This window comes from Bos indicus x Bos taurus, chromosome 20, assembly GCF_003369695.1.
Source record: "Bos indicus x Bos taurus breed Angus x Brahman F1 hybrid chromosome 20, Bos_hybrid_MaternalHap_v2.0, whole genome shotgun sequence".
Lineage (NCBI taxonomy): Eukaryota > Metazoa > Chordata > Mammalia > Artiodactyla > Bovidae > Bos > Bos indicus x Bos taurus.
In genome coordinates, this window is record NC_040095.1 from 22210915 (window position 1) to 22225630 (window position 14716).

The 14716-nt window shown below is 38.7% G+C and overlaps 1 protein-coding gene and 1 long non-coding RNA gene across 3 annotated transcripts in view; one reads left to right on the forward strand and one right to left on the reverse strand.

Moving 5' to 3' along the window:
• Positions 1-14716, forward strand: part of LOC113879248 — a 66752-nt gene that overhangs the window by 41044 nt on the left and 10992 nt on the right. The gene's annotated exons all lie outside the window — the stretch shown is intronic.
• The window catches only part of MAP3K1 (mitogen-activated protein kinase kinase kinase 1), a 76282-nt gene that overhangs the window by 22916 nt on the left and 38650 nt on the right, over positions 1-14716 (reverse strand). For both annotated transcript variants that reach the window (XM_027520559.1, XM_027520560.1), the window contains exons 2-6: positions 7437-7587; positions 6599-6799; positions 3203-3403; positions 2332-2448; positions 1803-1951 (exon numbers count right to left, since the gene is read on the reverse strand). In XM_027520559.1, coding sequence (XP_027376360.1) covers positions 1803-1951; positions 2332-2448; positions 3203-3403; positions 6599-6799; positions 7437-7587 — 819 coding nt within the window. The remainder of the gene's footprint in view (positions 1-1802; positions 1952-2331; positions 2449-3202; positions 3404-6598; positions 6800-7436; positions 7588-14716) is intronic.

The following is a 14716-nucleotide window of genomic DNA, read 5'->3' on the forward strand; positions in this document are numbered from 1 at the left end:
CACAAGTCGGGAGTGTTTGGTTCTGCATCTGTTCACATGACCAGTTCTGGTTTTACTTATCACTGAACCATGTCAACTTGGAAATCTCTAATGTCCCCAAAAAACTCATAAAACTCTCATTCTAAAATCAATCCATTTAATAAAAAATAAGAAAATTCAAACATTTACTTTTTCCATAGATAAAAAAACACTTCTCTCTCAGTTCTTTACTTCATCACGCTCTTGCCTGATACCATCACTTTCTATTCCTCAACAATACTTAAAAGACTGATGGAATGAAAACGACACTATCACTTAGCCCAGTGCTTCAGACTGAAGTTCCTGAGAACACGTAGGAGGCGCCCTTCTAAAAAAAGGAGTACTCTTTTCTGGAGTAATTTTTAAGAACCTCATTTTTTTTTTCCATTAAAACCAATAAAGAAATTTTGGAAAAGAAAGAAAACTGGCATGACTTTTTATGATAATACTCTTAATTTTTTCCACACCTGTCATATTGGTTTACAACTCAGATCTTTCAGGATTATGAGTTTAGTCTTATCAGCAATTAGGCAATGGAAAAATCTGAGAAGCAACACAGATTTTAATTAATAACTATGATTAATGGGTATTGTATCTCTTAATTACAAATGATTAGTCTCTCTGTTCGGAAGAGCCTACTTATGTTCTCACATGTAAAACAGGCTGTAATGAGGATTCCCTGAGGACTATCTATGAGAGAAGCAGTTATACCATGAAATTTAAAAATCCTATATTTGAAAGTGACTACAGCCATGAAATTAAAAGACGCTTACTCCTTGGAAGGAAAGTTATGACCAACCTAGATAGCATATTGAAAAGCAGAGACATTACTTTGCCAACAAAGTTTCATCTAGTCAAGGCTATGGTTTTTCCTGTGGTCATGTATGGATGTGAGAGTTGGACTGTGAAGAAGGCTGAGCGCCGAAGAATTGATGCTTTTGAACTGTGGTGTTGGAGAAGACTCTTGAGAGTCCCTTGGACTGCAAGGAGATCCAACCAGTCCATTCTGAAGGAGATCAGCCCTGGGATTTCTTTGGAGGGAATGATGCTAAAGCTGAAACTCCAGTACTTTGGCCACCTCATGGAAAGAGTTGACTCATTGGAAAAGACTCTGATGCTGGGAGGGATTGGGGGCAGGAGGAAAAGGGGACGACAGAGGATGAGATGGCTGGATGGCATCACTGACTCGATGGATGGTGAGTCTGAGTGAACTCCGGGAGTTGGTGATGGACAGGGAGGCCTGGAGTGCTGCGATTCATGGGGTCGCAAAGAGTCGGACACGACTGAGCGACTGATCTGATCTGATCTGATATTTGAAAGTAATTTTGGATAACCACTTTGCCTTGTACATAATTTATAAAAAAATTACAGACATATTCTTTACACAATGCCTCAAGTTTGTTATCTCCCAAAGTGGTAAAACCTACCTAATAAAACAACATAAAAGGTGCTTGGCACAAAATGAAAATTGATGAACAGTAGCCACTTACTTTATACCTTAATTTTTCTTATGAAATGGACATTTATTATATTCTGATATTTCAGGTGCCATTTTCAACACTGTAGGCTTCAGGACAAAATATCCAAATATACTTTGATGACTTTTAATATTTTTTACCCGTGATTTTTAACTTGAAAGCCAAGATTCAATAGTTAAGTCATTTTAGAGCAACGTAACAAGTGTGTGTGTGTGTGTGTGTGTGTGTGTGTGTATATATATGTATAAACCCTAAAATTAAAGAGTAACACTGCATAATGCTGTTAATTCCTTAAAAAGTACTGACCTGTTTTCTGAACTGGATGTAGACGTGCTAGATGACGACAATGTATGAGAATTTGACATGCGTGAAACAAATTTCTGGATGGTGTTACGAGACGGGGCTTTGATCCTTGAGCTACGCCTACTGTGGTATTTCTGGAACAAACTCTCAACCTAACATTGAAAAAAGACAGCAACATGACATTTGTGCCATAACGTACAGATAATGAGTTCTATAGGTTGAATTATTTGGCTTTTATTTCATAAGTTTTTCACAAAGCCAATTTAAGAGCTTCAAAAATAAGAATACATATAGTTTACTATGAACAGTATTTTTATAGGTCAGTGTTTACTTTTTTCACTCTAGAAGAAAAAAACTAATTAGTCAATAGCTTATAAGAGAACTATTCACAAACATCAAGTAATCCTTAAATACATTCACACCTCTGAAATGACCACTGTCCACTTAAATTTAAAGCTTATGGAAAAATTTCAGGAGTATCATAAAAATTAGTTGACAATTTTACTCCAAAGCATTTATTTAAAAAAATTACCTCAAAATTCTTTAAAGTTTTTCTCCATAACATTGGGTCTGAAGGTTCTAGCTGAAATACCCGGAGCATAACAAATAGCAGATGAATACAAAATGTTCCACGCCCACAGCTGCAATTCTAAAGAGTTAAAAAAAAAAAAAAACACCTCTACTTTAATAAATCCATGTTCCACTAGAACTCCTAGGGTGATCCCTTTAAAAATATTTCCAAGTTTATTATACTAAACTTTCTATTAATTTCTCATTATCTTTATATAATAAGATATATAAGGATATGCAAGAAAAGCCTACAGCTATCTCCATGAATTAATCTCTTATTTTTGGTTTATTAAAAAGACCAGGGGCTTTCCTGGTGGCTCAGTGGTAAAGAATCTACCAATGCAGAAGATAGGGGTTTGATCCCTGGTCCAGGACGGTCCCATATCCCTCGGAGCAACTAAGCCTATGCGCCACAACTAGTGAGCCTGGTTCTAGAGTCCAGGAGCCGCAGCTACCGAGGCCACGAGCCACGGCTACCGAGGCCTGCACACCCTACAGCCCACGCTCTGCAACAAGAGAAACCACCACAATGAGAAGCCCATGCGCCACAATTAAGAGAGCAGCCCCTGCTCGCCGCAACTAGAAAAAAGCCCAAGCAGCAACAGAGACCCAGCACAGCCCTAAATAAGTTATAAAAAGACCAAATTTGTATTCTGAAGTATATCACATCATAGTAAAACCCTTTATAAACACATTAAAAGAGTTTACAGTTCCCCAAATATTTTAACTCTCTTTAGATTACAAAAGAGAATTACATACTAATTTAAATTTAAGAATGTCACAGTATATTGAGTTAGTATCCTAATAAAATGTAAAACGGCGACAGCTCCTACCTGAGGCCCGATAAACACCCGGTATTTGTTGTCTGGGCTGTCTCCTCCAATCAGGAAGGAGTTGGGTCCTATCTGCTGCAGTAAGTACAGCCTGGCCCGCATCACTTTGTTCACTCGGCGGTTTGTCTCCTCCGGGCTGTATGGTGAGAAGCCATCTGGTGAAGGGGCTCTTCGAGGTGGTGTGATTCTCCCACTCTGAAACTTCACAATATTTTAAAAATTAGGTAAATTGCTCCTAAGACGTTTACTCCTCCACAAGAAAAGAAAATGACCTAAAAAAGGTCACACCAGACCTTTTTTATATTCACCCCAAAATGCCTCAATATATAATATGATGGGACAAAATGTGTTTTGCAAATGCATTTGTCTGACATATTGCTATGAGTAAATTTTTAAAATCTGTCATCCCTAAAATAATAAAACTTTGGCCAAGAGAGACAAACATATGGTAATTTTACAAATTATAAGTATTTGACATCTTTGAAAAGTTTTATGTAAACCAAAATAAAAAGCATAGAAAATGTGCTTCCTAAACAGGTAAAATGACTTGTTTCTAGTGATGAAAATTAAGCATCCAATTTCCTGGCTTCCACTTAAGGGATCACTAAATGTGCTTCCTGTGACTGGTCATTTACAAACAGCTCCATGAAGTTCTCTGTGGAGGAGGAGCGGTAAGTGACTCTTCCCAGGTTAAGACATCTCACTGGAGGCTGCTGAAAATGCTCCTGTGTGAGGGTGATGTGTGTCACTCAGTCCACTTCACTGACTCCCCTAGAACTTGGTCTTTCCATCACTGCCCAGTGGAAAGTCTAGTTCTTTTTGATGCCAAAAGAAACAGGTAAAAGGTAATAAAAGCTGGTAAGAAAATGAAGTGGTTGGAAGCCTGCAACAGGGCTGGTGGGAATGTAAAATGGTGTACCTGCTTCGTAAAACAATCTCATTTTGTAAAGCTTTGTAAAGCAATCCCACTTCTATGTATATACCCAAGAAAAATGAAGCTATGTCCACACAAAAATGTGTACAGAACTGTTCCCAGTAGCATTATGAAGCCAGAAGTGGAAATCACATGCCCACCAACTAATGAGTAAATAAACAAAACATGCATATCCATACAATAGAGTACTATTCTACAATTTAAAATGATACAAGCTATACCGTGGATGAACCTTGAAAGCAGGATGCTGAGAGCAAAAAACCAGCCACAGAAGCCTATACATATTATAAGATTACATTTATATAAAAGGTCCACTCAAATTGTATATAGTCAGGAAGTAGATTGTATATAGGTTGCCTAAGGCTGGGGAGAGACTGCTAATTAGTCTGGGGTTTTCTGCTGGAGTGATGAAAATATTTTAAAACTTATTGTAGTGATGGCTACAACTATGTAAATATACCAAAACTCAATGAACTGTACAATTAAATGCGTGAATTGTGCACCATATGAACTGTCTTAATAAAACCATTATTTTTTAAATAGGCAGTTACTAAGAAGTAAAACAAAACCCAAAACAAGTACACATGCATATACTATTGGACTTGCTAAGTATTCACACTATGGATATGCTCACTAGATGTGCAAAATGATGCATGCATAAAAAATATTTTTGCAAGATTGCTTTTAGTAATGAAAAGTTGAGAAGGAACATAAATGTCCACTAGTACGTAGTTCAAAGAAGCCATGAAGGATCTTTATCCAGATAATGAAACGTTAGGTAGCCGTTAGCATGAGGAAGTCACCTTGTCTAATATATATCCCAAAGAGGATGTAGGGGGAGGGGAGACACAATTCTTTATTTGCGGTAGACTTTCACTTTGATGACCCCATGGACCACACCTCCCAGTATATTTATATACCCTTCTGTAGCCCCCTACCACACTGATTCTGGGATTTGGGCATGTAACTAGATTTGGGCAATAAGGCATTAGTAAACATAATCCAAGTAGTGGCTTCATAAGAGCGTCCATGCTGGGGTTTGCTCTCTTGAATCACCTTTTTTTGTTCTTTGGCTTAACAGAAATGTATCGTCTCATAGTTCCAGAGGCTTGAAGTCCACAATCAACGATCAAGGTGCTGGCAGGGTTGGTTCCTTCTGAGGGCTGTGAGAATCTATTCCACCTGCTTTCCTAGCTTGAAACACTTGTTACAGCCCAATTTCCGTGCTATGAGAAAGAAAGGCCAATAGCCCCCAGCTGTTCCAGCTGAAGCACTAGACAGGGGAGTGAAGAAGCAGCCTTGGATATTCTAGCGTCTGCAGATGCCAGAGGGAGCAGACATGAGCCACTCCTGCTGAGCCCTGCCCTATTTCAGATTTATGAGCTAATAAATGATTGTTCCTATTTCGAGTTTTTTAAAAAATAGCTACTTTAAATGTGTGTCCACATAAAGCTGATAAATACTGTTGAGAATCTTTGGCTTTACTGTAAATTTTATTTAAAATTTACTTTCTGAAGCATTTATGTGCTTTAACAACCTTAGGTGTGAGGAAACCCAAATCTCCCCCTTCTGGTCACTATACCACAATTATTTTGCCATCACTCATTTGCTTTTCAAGGTTAGAAAGTTTTAACTCGCATTCCTACCAGTAGTAATCTCTCTGTCTTGGAGGGTCAGGACCTATCTTTTTACAAATCTCTTTGATGTCTGGCTCAATACGGAGACTGAATCAGAGTACTGAATCTCAATACTGAGATTCTCATCCATCCTTCTGCGTTCAGTCTGCTGTGACATGGTATTTTGGTTGAGTACATGAAGAGAATCTGGCCTCACATAGATATGTATTTGGGAAATCCTTTTCAAATAATAATGAATATTTGTCTTTGATACTACATCAAAGGAATGGTACATCTTCTAAAAGTTCATATATTTCATGGCACAATATACAAAAAAAAAAACCCACAAGTGATAATACTATTGGCCTATTAAAAGTCTAAGTACTGAGAAGCTATCAAGCTGACAGTGGTTGGATATGACTTTTCCAAAACTCTAATTTTTGCTTGAAATCTCAAGTTTTACCACTAATGAAGAAACAGATGAGTTGTTTTCCTTGAAGTGAGTCTTACTTAATTCTTTGTAAGAAAAATGTCTGTCAAATACCCAAGTGAGGAATACAGTTTCTACCGTCGTAGCTTTAATTCAGGCAAATGCACCAGCAGCTTTACTCACCACTATAAATGTCAATGCAGTGCAAGAGGAAAATAACATCTCAGTTTTATTACAGAATTAGTTTTGACCTAATGGATCCACAGAAAGCATCTGAGGGCAGGTACCCTGAGCCAAGGGTCTGTGGGCACACTTTGGGAATGTTGCTCTAACAGATGGTTTGCCAATCCTTCCTGTGTTATAAGTATGTTTTAAAACTGTAGAAACTTAGCACGTTTGCTAAAACATTAACTTACGGGCACCGGAGAAACTCTTTTCCTCCTTACTCCTGGAGATTCAGATTTCACTGTGCGACCTGAGGGGGAGCTGCCAGGGGAAGGGCTGCGTCGGCCTTTGGGAGTGGAGGAAGCAGCGCTCGTTGGGCCCTCTCCTTGAGACTCGGCTGCCAAGTTATTAATTTCAGATCCATCTCCTTTAATAGGGATTGGTTTTACCACCTAAATTAAAATGCCAGTATTTTATTACTTAAAAAATAAAAAAAGAAGTAAATGTGAACATAAGATTAAGACAAGAACTGTTTTTAAAATTATGCAATATTATACAAATACAACAGAAAATCTATCAACTTTTCTTTATTAGTTTAAACTGTAAGTATAAGGCTATTTTTAACCACATAGATTTCAGTCATTTAGGCTACATCAATTGAATGTTGATAATATTTACATAATGCATTTTAAAATGTTGTCATACATGAATTTAAAAGATTTAGAATTAAGATCCTTAGATCCTACCTTAGAGATAAAACTTCAAAATAAAATTGGAAAAATCGTTTTTCTTTTTTAAGTACAGTACAAATTGCTAATTAAAGGATTTTAGAGACACAGACATTAGAGGGCAGTGTTGCTTTAAGCATTACCTCTCCCACTCAACCAGAGGGATTACTCCTTAGAACAGTTTAAGTTGCTTAATGAGCACAGCATTAGCTACATTTTGTTCAAATGTCTAGAAAATGTCAAAGCAAATAAAACTGCATTGCATTTAAAATGAAGGGGGGGGAAAAGTTTACAAGAGGGTCTATTTATGCTTAATTTTCCACTTCCTCCTATGCTTTCTTCCTTCTAGCAGGTAACTCACCACAGGGCCTCTCCTGTTTCTCCGTTCCAGCCATTCGTGCTTCCAGGCTGGCATACAGGTGGCCTTCAGTTTCTCCCTGATCATTCGTTCTTCTGGGCGATCGTCCATCTTGTGCAGTCCCTTGAGAGTTTCTTTATTCTCCATCTCACGACTGAAAACAGAAGGAAAAATAAGGAGAATGAAATTTGTATGTGAAAAATAATTTTCAAGAACAATATGGTTTTACTTCATACTTTCAATGGACTTGTAGCTAAAAAGATAACTGCTAAAATCCCCGAATGACTTAAGCAAGATATGAAAATATTATTATGAATCATACTATGTTGTTGAATTTACACTGTAACATGGAGAGTGTTAAATGCTGCCTGATAACACTAGTTTAACAATGTCTTTAAAAAGTAAGGTTCTATTTAGAAGGTGCAGGCTTACTAGTAATCTTACTGCAGACCTTCCTTTGTTTCTAGGTAGTTAATAAAAAGCATCTCAAGACATTAAGCACTGCATTAACACATTCATGAAAACCGCACTGTTTCTAATTACACCCTTTTAACATACTCAAATACATGACAGACAAATATTTAAAGAGCATTTTACTACTATTTATCCCAGGAATTCCAATAACTTAAGTCAATACAGATAAAATCTGGAAAGTATGCTCATTTGCGGAAATAAGTTAAACATTTAATAATCTAGGTGAAACCTAACCACATCTTCTAATCCACAATATTTTTTCAAAGTCTCAATAATTAAACTTGTTTTCTCAGAAAATAATATTGTACTTGGGGTACTCCATATATAAATAGTAAAAAATTGCCTGGTAGAAACATTTTGACCTTTACACCATAATGTATTATGGAGTTATAATAAAATATCCAGGAAGCTGGTAACTTTTGAGAACTAACTCTACAAAGCCGAAGAGGTAAAACACCCACTAGCTTCAAAATACACTCATATCTACACACGGATATATGAAACACACAATACATATAGGCATGGATTTTAAAACCTGGTTTTATAAGGAAAGAGTTAAAGCAACTGCATCCTGGGAGAAGCAACAATTTAAAAAATACTCAGTTAACTTCAGTAACTATTTTGGAAATTCTGTAAAGCTACATTTTTTTTTTTTTTTAATTATACTGATAGGAAAAGGAAATATTCAAGGAAATACCAGAGATGATAACTGCAAGCTTACCAAAAAGTCAAATTCAAACTCCTCTACGAATATTCCAGCTAATCATTACTATAAAGCAGCAGTATTTGCAAAGCAGCAGCAAACAACAACAAAAAACCCAACAATAGCAACAACAACCCCCCCCCCACACACACACAAAACCTACTTAAAACAGGCACTGGAAATAACAGTTAACTGGTTTTACTTAAGCATCAATACTATGGAGGGAGTGGAAACCAGGGTGTTAAATACCTCTGTGCCTGAAACTGGCCTAGATATTTTTACTAATGCAAAGAATACATAACATCTGAAACTTGCAGAGGGGCATTAAGGCACACCACATAGGAAATAGCTCCACTACACAGGCATAAAACTGTCACAAAGGCAGTACGGGAGGGAGGGAGGGAGGACGCTGATTTTCTTTAAGTATTTGACTGCTTTTCCGCTCTGAATATATCATCAAGTGTAAATGTTAGAGGCGGACCAGAGGAAGAGGGAGGGATGCAAGGGGAAGGAAGGAAGGGAGGAAAAGGAAGCGAAAAAGAAGGGGATAGGGACAGAAGTGGGGAGAGGGGAAAAGGGAGAGAGAAAGTGTTTTCTCAAAAATTCATCCTGCTCAGTTGATCCTTACCCAGGGAAACTCAAATTTACAGGCAAGCAAATTCATGGGCTGACTGCACACTAAAAATTCATTTACAACTCTCTGGTATGAAAAGCACTTTCCACCCAATACCAATGTTACAAGGCATGGCTTCAAGATTCCCAGGCTAGTACTCAAAACGGAAATCACACTGTAGAACCGCAGTTCATTTTTACACCAGAAGCTCCTGCAACCGTGCAAAGTACCATCTGTCCCCTGGTCCTAGATCTCTCCTCCCCAAATTTGTTTCATGAGCATCTCTTCTCAATTCTGTATTTTCAGCGTCTTTTCCCTAGTACCCACTCAAACACACAGAGAACTCTCCTTATCTAAACAAATCTTCAAGGGGGTATGATTTTCCTCTTTCCTTTCCACTTTTTGAAAATACTATAATCTTTCAAACCAATTTCTTATTCCTATCCTCTATTATTTATATTTAATACATAATATTAAATATAAATATTTAAACATACCAATGGTTCAACTTTTGCACACATCTAAGATTATTCCTTTAGAATAAATACCCGAAAATGGAATTGCTGGGTCCAAATGTACACAAATTAAGACTTCGGTTAATACAGATTATCCTCAAGAACACATACTTTCAGTCACAATGCTCAGGTCAGATTGTCACCTTCAGTTCAGTCGCTCAGTCGTGTCCGACTCTTTGCGACCCCATGAATCGCAGCACGCCAGGCCTCCCTGTCCATCACCAACTCCCAGAGTTCACTCAAACTCATGTCCATGGAGTCGGTGATGCCATCCAGCCATCTCATCCTCTGTCGTCCCCTTCTCCTCCTGCCCCCAATCCCTCCCAGCATCAGGGTCTTTTCCAATGAGTCAGCTCTTCGCATGAGGTGGCCAAAGGACTAGAGTTTCAGCTTTAGCATCATTCCTTCCAAAGAACACCCAGGACCGATCTCCTTCAGAATGGACTGGTTGGATCTCCTTGCAGGCCAAGGGACTCTCAAGAGTCTTCTCCAACACCACAGTTCAAAAGCATCAATTCTTCGGCGCTCAGCTTTCTTCACAGTCCAACTCTCACATCCATACATGACCACAGGGAAAACCATAGCCTTGACTAGACGAACCTTTGTTGGCAAAGTAATGTCTCTGCTTTTGAACATGCTATCTAGGTTGGTCATAACTTTCCTTCCACGGAGTAAGTGTCTTTTAATTTCATGGCTGCAGTCACCATCTGCAGTGATTTTGGAGCCCCCCAAAATAAAGTCTGACACTGTTTCCACTGTTTCCCCATCTATTTCCCATGAAGTGATGGGACCAGATGCCATGATCTTAGTTTTCTGAATGTTGAGCTTTAAGCCAACTTTCCACTCTCCTCTTTCACTTTCATCAAGAGGCCTTTTAGTTCCTCTTCACTTCTGCCTTAGCTGGTCTCAATTAGCAGCAGACTCCTGAGGGGCCTTCTTCACTTTGAACCTTACTCCAATCTAGGCTTCACAGAGCAGCCAAGGTCACTTTCCCCATTAAAACCCTCTGGTGGCTTCCCCCTGGGCTGAGAGTAAAAATCCAAAATGTTATGGCTTATGAGGCCCTGCATCATCCAGTCTTACCTCAAATGAAGTCACCCCCCTACACTCTGTTTCACTGACTGGCTCCATCTCTCCTGCTCAGGTTTTTTGCACAAGCTGTTTCTTGTCTCCTTTTTACCTCATTAATTTATACCCACTCAGTGGCTTTTCTTCAACTCCTTACAGACCCTTCCCACTCTCAATTAGGAACCTCTAGTTCCACTCTTCCACAGCTCTGTACTTTTTCTTTGAAGTGTTCACTGCTGTCGGCAAACCTATAAACTGCACTGCCCCCCAAACTAAGCTCAGTGAAGGCAGAGGACCAGTATTTGCATCCATGGCTATATACCCAACATCTAATAATGCCTGGCTTACAATCGGTATGAAAACAAATACTAAATGAATAATCATTTGTTAACATCTTTGGCAGTTCTGAGGACCTTCCTAGTTTTAAAATTTAATGATTACTCGTGTTACTTAATCTTTTTGCAGTTCTGCACTTAATTTAAGACTCAGTCTGTAACTGAAATGTTATTCAGTGGAACAATTTTCGTTGTTCCTAAATTGATCTGCAAATTTAAACCTGTTTTTTCTAATATCTTTGTAAGTAACAGTTATATACTATTAGTTCTAAAATGTATATTTTTTCATATTAAAAAAAATTATCCAGCCTAAGGAAAACAGCTAGGACCCTCTGTGTGTCCTGCCAGCACTCAAGAGCTTTAGCATTTCCAAGCCTTCCACGGGGACACAGGTCCTGGGCCCAGCCACCACCTCCTCCATTAAACTCGTATAAACTTTCCACTCACTCTTAGTTCAACTTTCTCATGCCTGTGCCTCACATTTTCAGTTCAGTTCAGTCGCTCAGCCGTATCCAACTCTGTGACCCCATGGACTGCAGCACGCCAGGCTTCCCTATACCAACTCCCAGAGCTTGCTCAAACTCATGTCCATAGAGTTGGTGATGCCATCCAACCATCTCATCCTCTGTCATCCCCTTCTTCTGACTTCAATCTTTCCCAGCACCAAGGACTTTTCCAATGAGTCAGTTCTTCGCATCAGGTGGCCAAAGTATTAGAGCTTCAGCTTCAGCACCAGTCCTTCCAATGAATATTCAGGACTGATTTCCTTTAGGGTTGACTGGTTTGACCTCCTTGCAGTCCAAGGGACTCTCAAGAGTCTTCTCCAACACCACAGTTCAAAAGCATCAATTCTTCGGCACTCAGCTTTCTTCACAGTCCAACTCTCACATCCATACATGACCACTGGAAAAACCATAGCCTTGACTAGACAGACCTTTGTTGGCAAAGTAATATCTCTGTATTTTAATATGTTGTCTAGGTTGGTCATAGCTTTCCTTCCAAGCAGCAAGCATCTTTTAATTTCATGGCTGCAGTCACCATCTGCAGTGATTTTGGAGCCCAAGAAAATAAAGTCTCTCACTGTTTCCATTGTTTCCCATCTGCCATGAAATGATGGGACCAGGTGCCATGATCTTAGTTTTCTAAATGTTGAGATTTAAGCCAATTTTTTCACTCTCCTCTTTCACGTTCATCAAGAGGCTCTTTAGTTCTTTGCTTTCTGTCGTAAGGGTCGTGTCATCTGCATATCTGAGGTTACTGATATTTCTCCCAGCAATCTTGATTAGAGCTTGTGCTTCAGCCAGTCCAGTGCTTCTCATGATGTACTCTGCATATAAGTTAAATAAGCAAGATAACAATATACAGTCTTGACGTATTCCTTTTCCGATTTGGAACAAATCTGTTGTTCCATGTACAGTTCTAACTGTTGCTTCTTGACCGGCATACAGATTTCTCAGGAGGCAGGTCAGGTGGTCTGGTATTCCCATCTCTTTCAGAATTTTCCACAGTTTATTGCGATCCACACAGTCAAAGGTTTTGGCATAGTCAATAAAGCAGAAATAGATGCTTTTCTGGAACTCTCTTGCTTTTTCCATGATCCAGCAGATGTTGGCAATTTGATTTCTGGTTCCTCTGCCTTTTCTAAAACCAGCTTGAACATCTGGAAGTTCACAGTTCACATTCTGTAGAAGCCTGGCTTGGAGAATTTTGAGCATTACTTTGCTACCGTGTGAGATGGGTGCAACTGTGCGATAGTTTGAGCATTCTTTGGCATTGCCTTTCTTTGGGATTGGAATGAAAACTGACCTTTTCCAGTCCCGTGGCCCCTGCTGAGTTTTCCAAATTTGCTGGCGTATTGAATGCAGCACTTTCACAGCATCATCTTTTAGGATTTGAAAGAGCTCAACTGGAATTCCATCACCTCCACTAGCTTTGTTTGTACTGATGCTTCCTAAGGCCCACTTGACTTCGCATTAAAGGATGTCCAGCTCTAGGTGAGTGATCACACCATCATGGTTATCTGGGTCATGAAGATCTTTTTTGTAGTTCTTCCGTGTATTCTTGCCACCTCTTCTTAATATCTTCTGCTTCTGTTAAGTTCATACCATTTCTGTCCTTTATTGTGCCCATCTTTGCATGAAATGTTCCCTTGGTATCTCTAATTTTCTTACAGATCTCTAGTCTTTCCCATTCTATTGTTTTCCTCTATTTCATCGCACTGATCACTGAGGAAGGCTTTCTTATCTCTTCTTGCTATTCTTTGGAACTCTGGATTCTAATGGGTGTATCTTTCCTTTTCTCCTTTGCTTTTAGCTTCTCTTCTTTTCTCAGCTACTTTTAAGGCCTCCTCAGACAACCATTTTGCCTCTTTGCATTTCTTTTCTTGGGGGTGGTCTTGACTCCTGCCTCCTGTACAAGGTCAAGAACTTCCGTCCATAGTTCTTCAGGTACTCTGTCTATAAGATCTCTTAGTTCAACTTTCTCATGCCTGTGCCTCACATTTTAGTATCTCTGAAATCTGAATGCCTTTTTAAATCAAACTGCTGTTATAATTGGCAGGGTTTTTAAAATTTCTCCATGGTATACAAAATAATGATACAACTTACAACCAATGGAATCTTAAATTCAGTAAAATGTAAATTGTATTCCACTTGCCCGCGGGGGAAAAAAATCGTACCTACTCAGCTTCATTTATCTCTGAAACAAAAACAAAATTGGGAAGAAAAACAAGTTTTTTTTTACATATTTATTGTTTTGTTATAATCTTCACAGATCAGACATAAACAGGGTTTTTCTTTTACCAGGTATGTGTGCATGTAAACCTCATTAATTTCCGGAAAGGTTTCATATCACTGTAGTCACTATTACTGTTACAGTGAAGTACTCCACTAATTTATACAATTAATCTGCTCCTTTAATTCTTATAATGAAAGTCACCATTTAAAAAACTTGTTTAAGAGTGAAGTAAGCCAGAAGGAAAAACACCAATACAGTATACTAACGCATATATATGGAATTCAGAAAGATGGTAACAATAACCCGGTGTACGAGACAGCAAAAGAGACACTGATGTATAGAACAGTCTTATGGACTCTGTGGGAGAGGGAGAGGGTGGGAAGATTTGGGAGAATGGCATTGAAACATGTAAAATATCATGTAAGAAACGAGTTGCCAGTCCAGGTTCGATGCACGATACTGGATGCTTGGGGCTAGTGCACTGGGACGACCCAGAGGGATGGTGGGAGGAGGGAGGAGGGTTCAGGATGGGGAACACATGTATACCTGTGGTGGATTCATTTTGATATTTGGCAAAACTAATACAATTTTGTAAAGTTTAAAAATAAAATAAAATTAAAAAAATAAATAAATAAACTCTATTGAAAAAAAAAAAAAAAAAAACTTGTTTAAACCTGAGTCCCCAAGCAAGTATCAGCATAGACTTCTGACGATGACTTGTTATAAAAACAGAATCAGATTTGACAGTGACCTGCCAATACAATGAAGAGCACAGGCTTCAGAGTCAGATCGACGGGGGTTTGGGCCTGTTCGAGTGTCTTCTGTGTTGAATTAGTGTT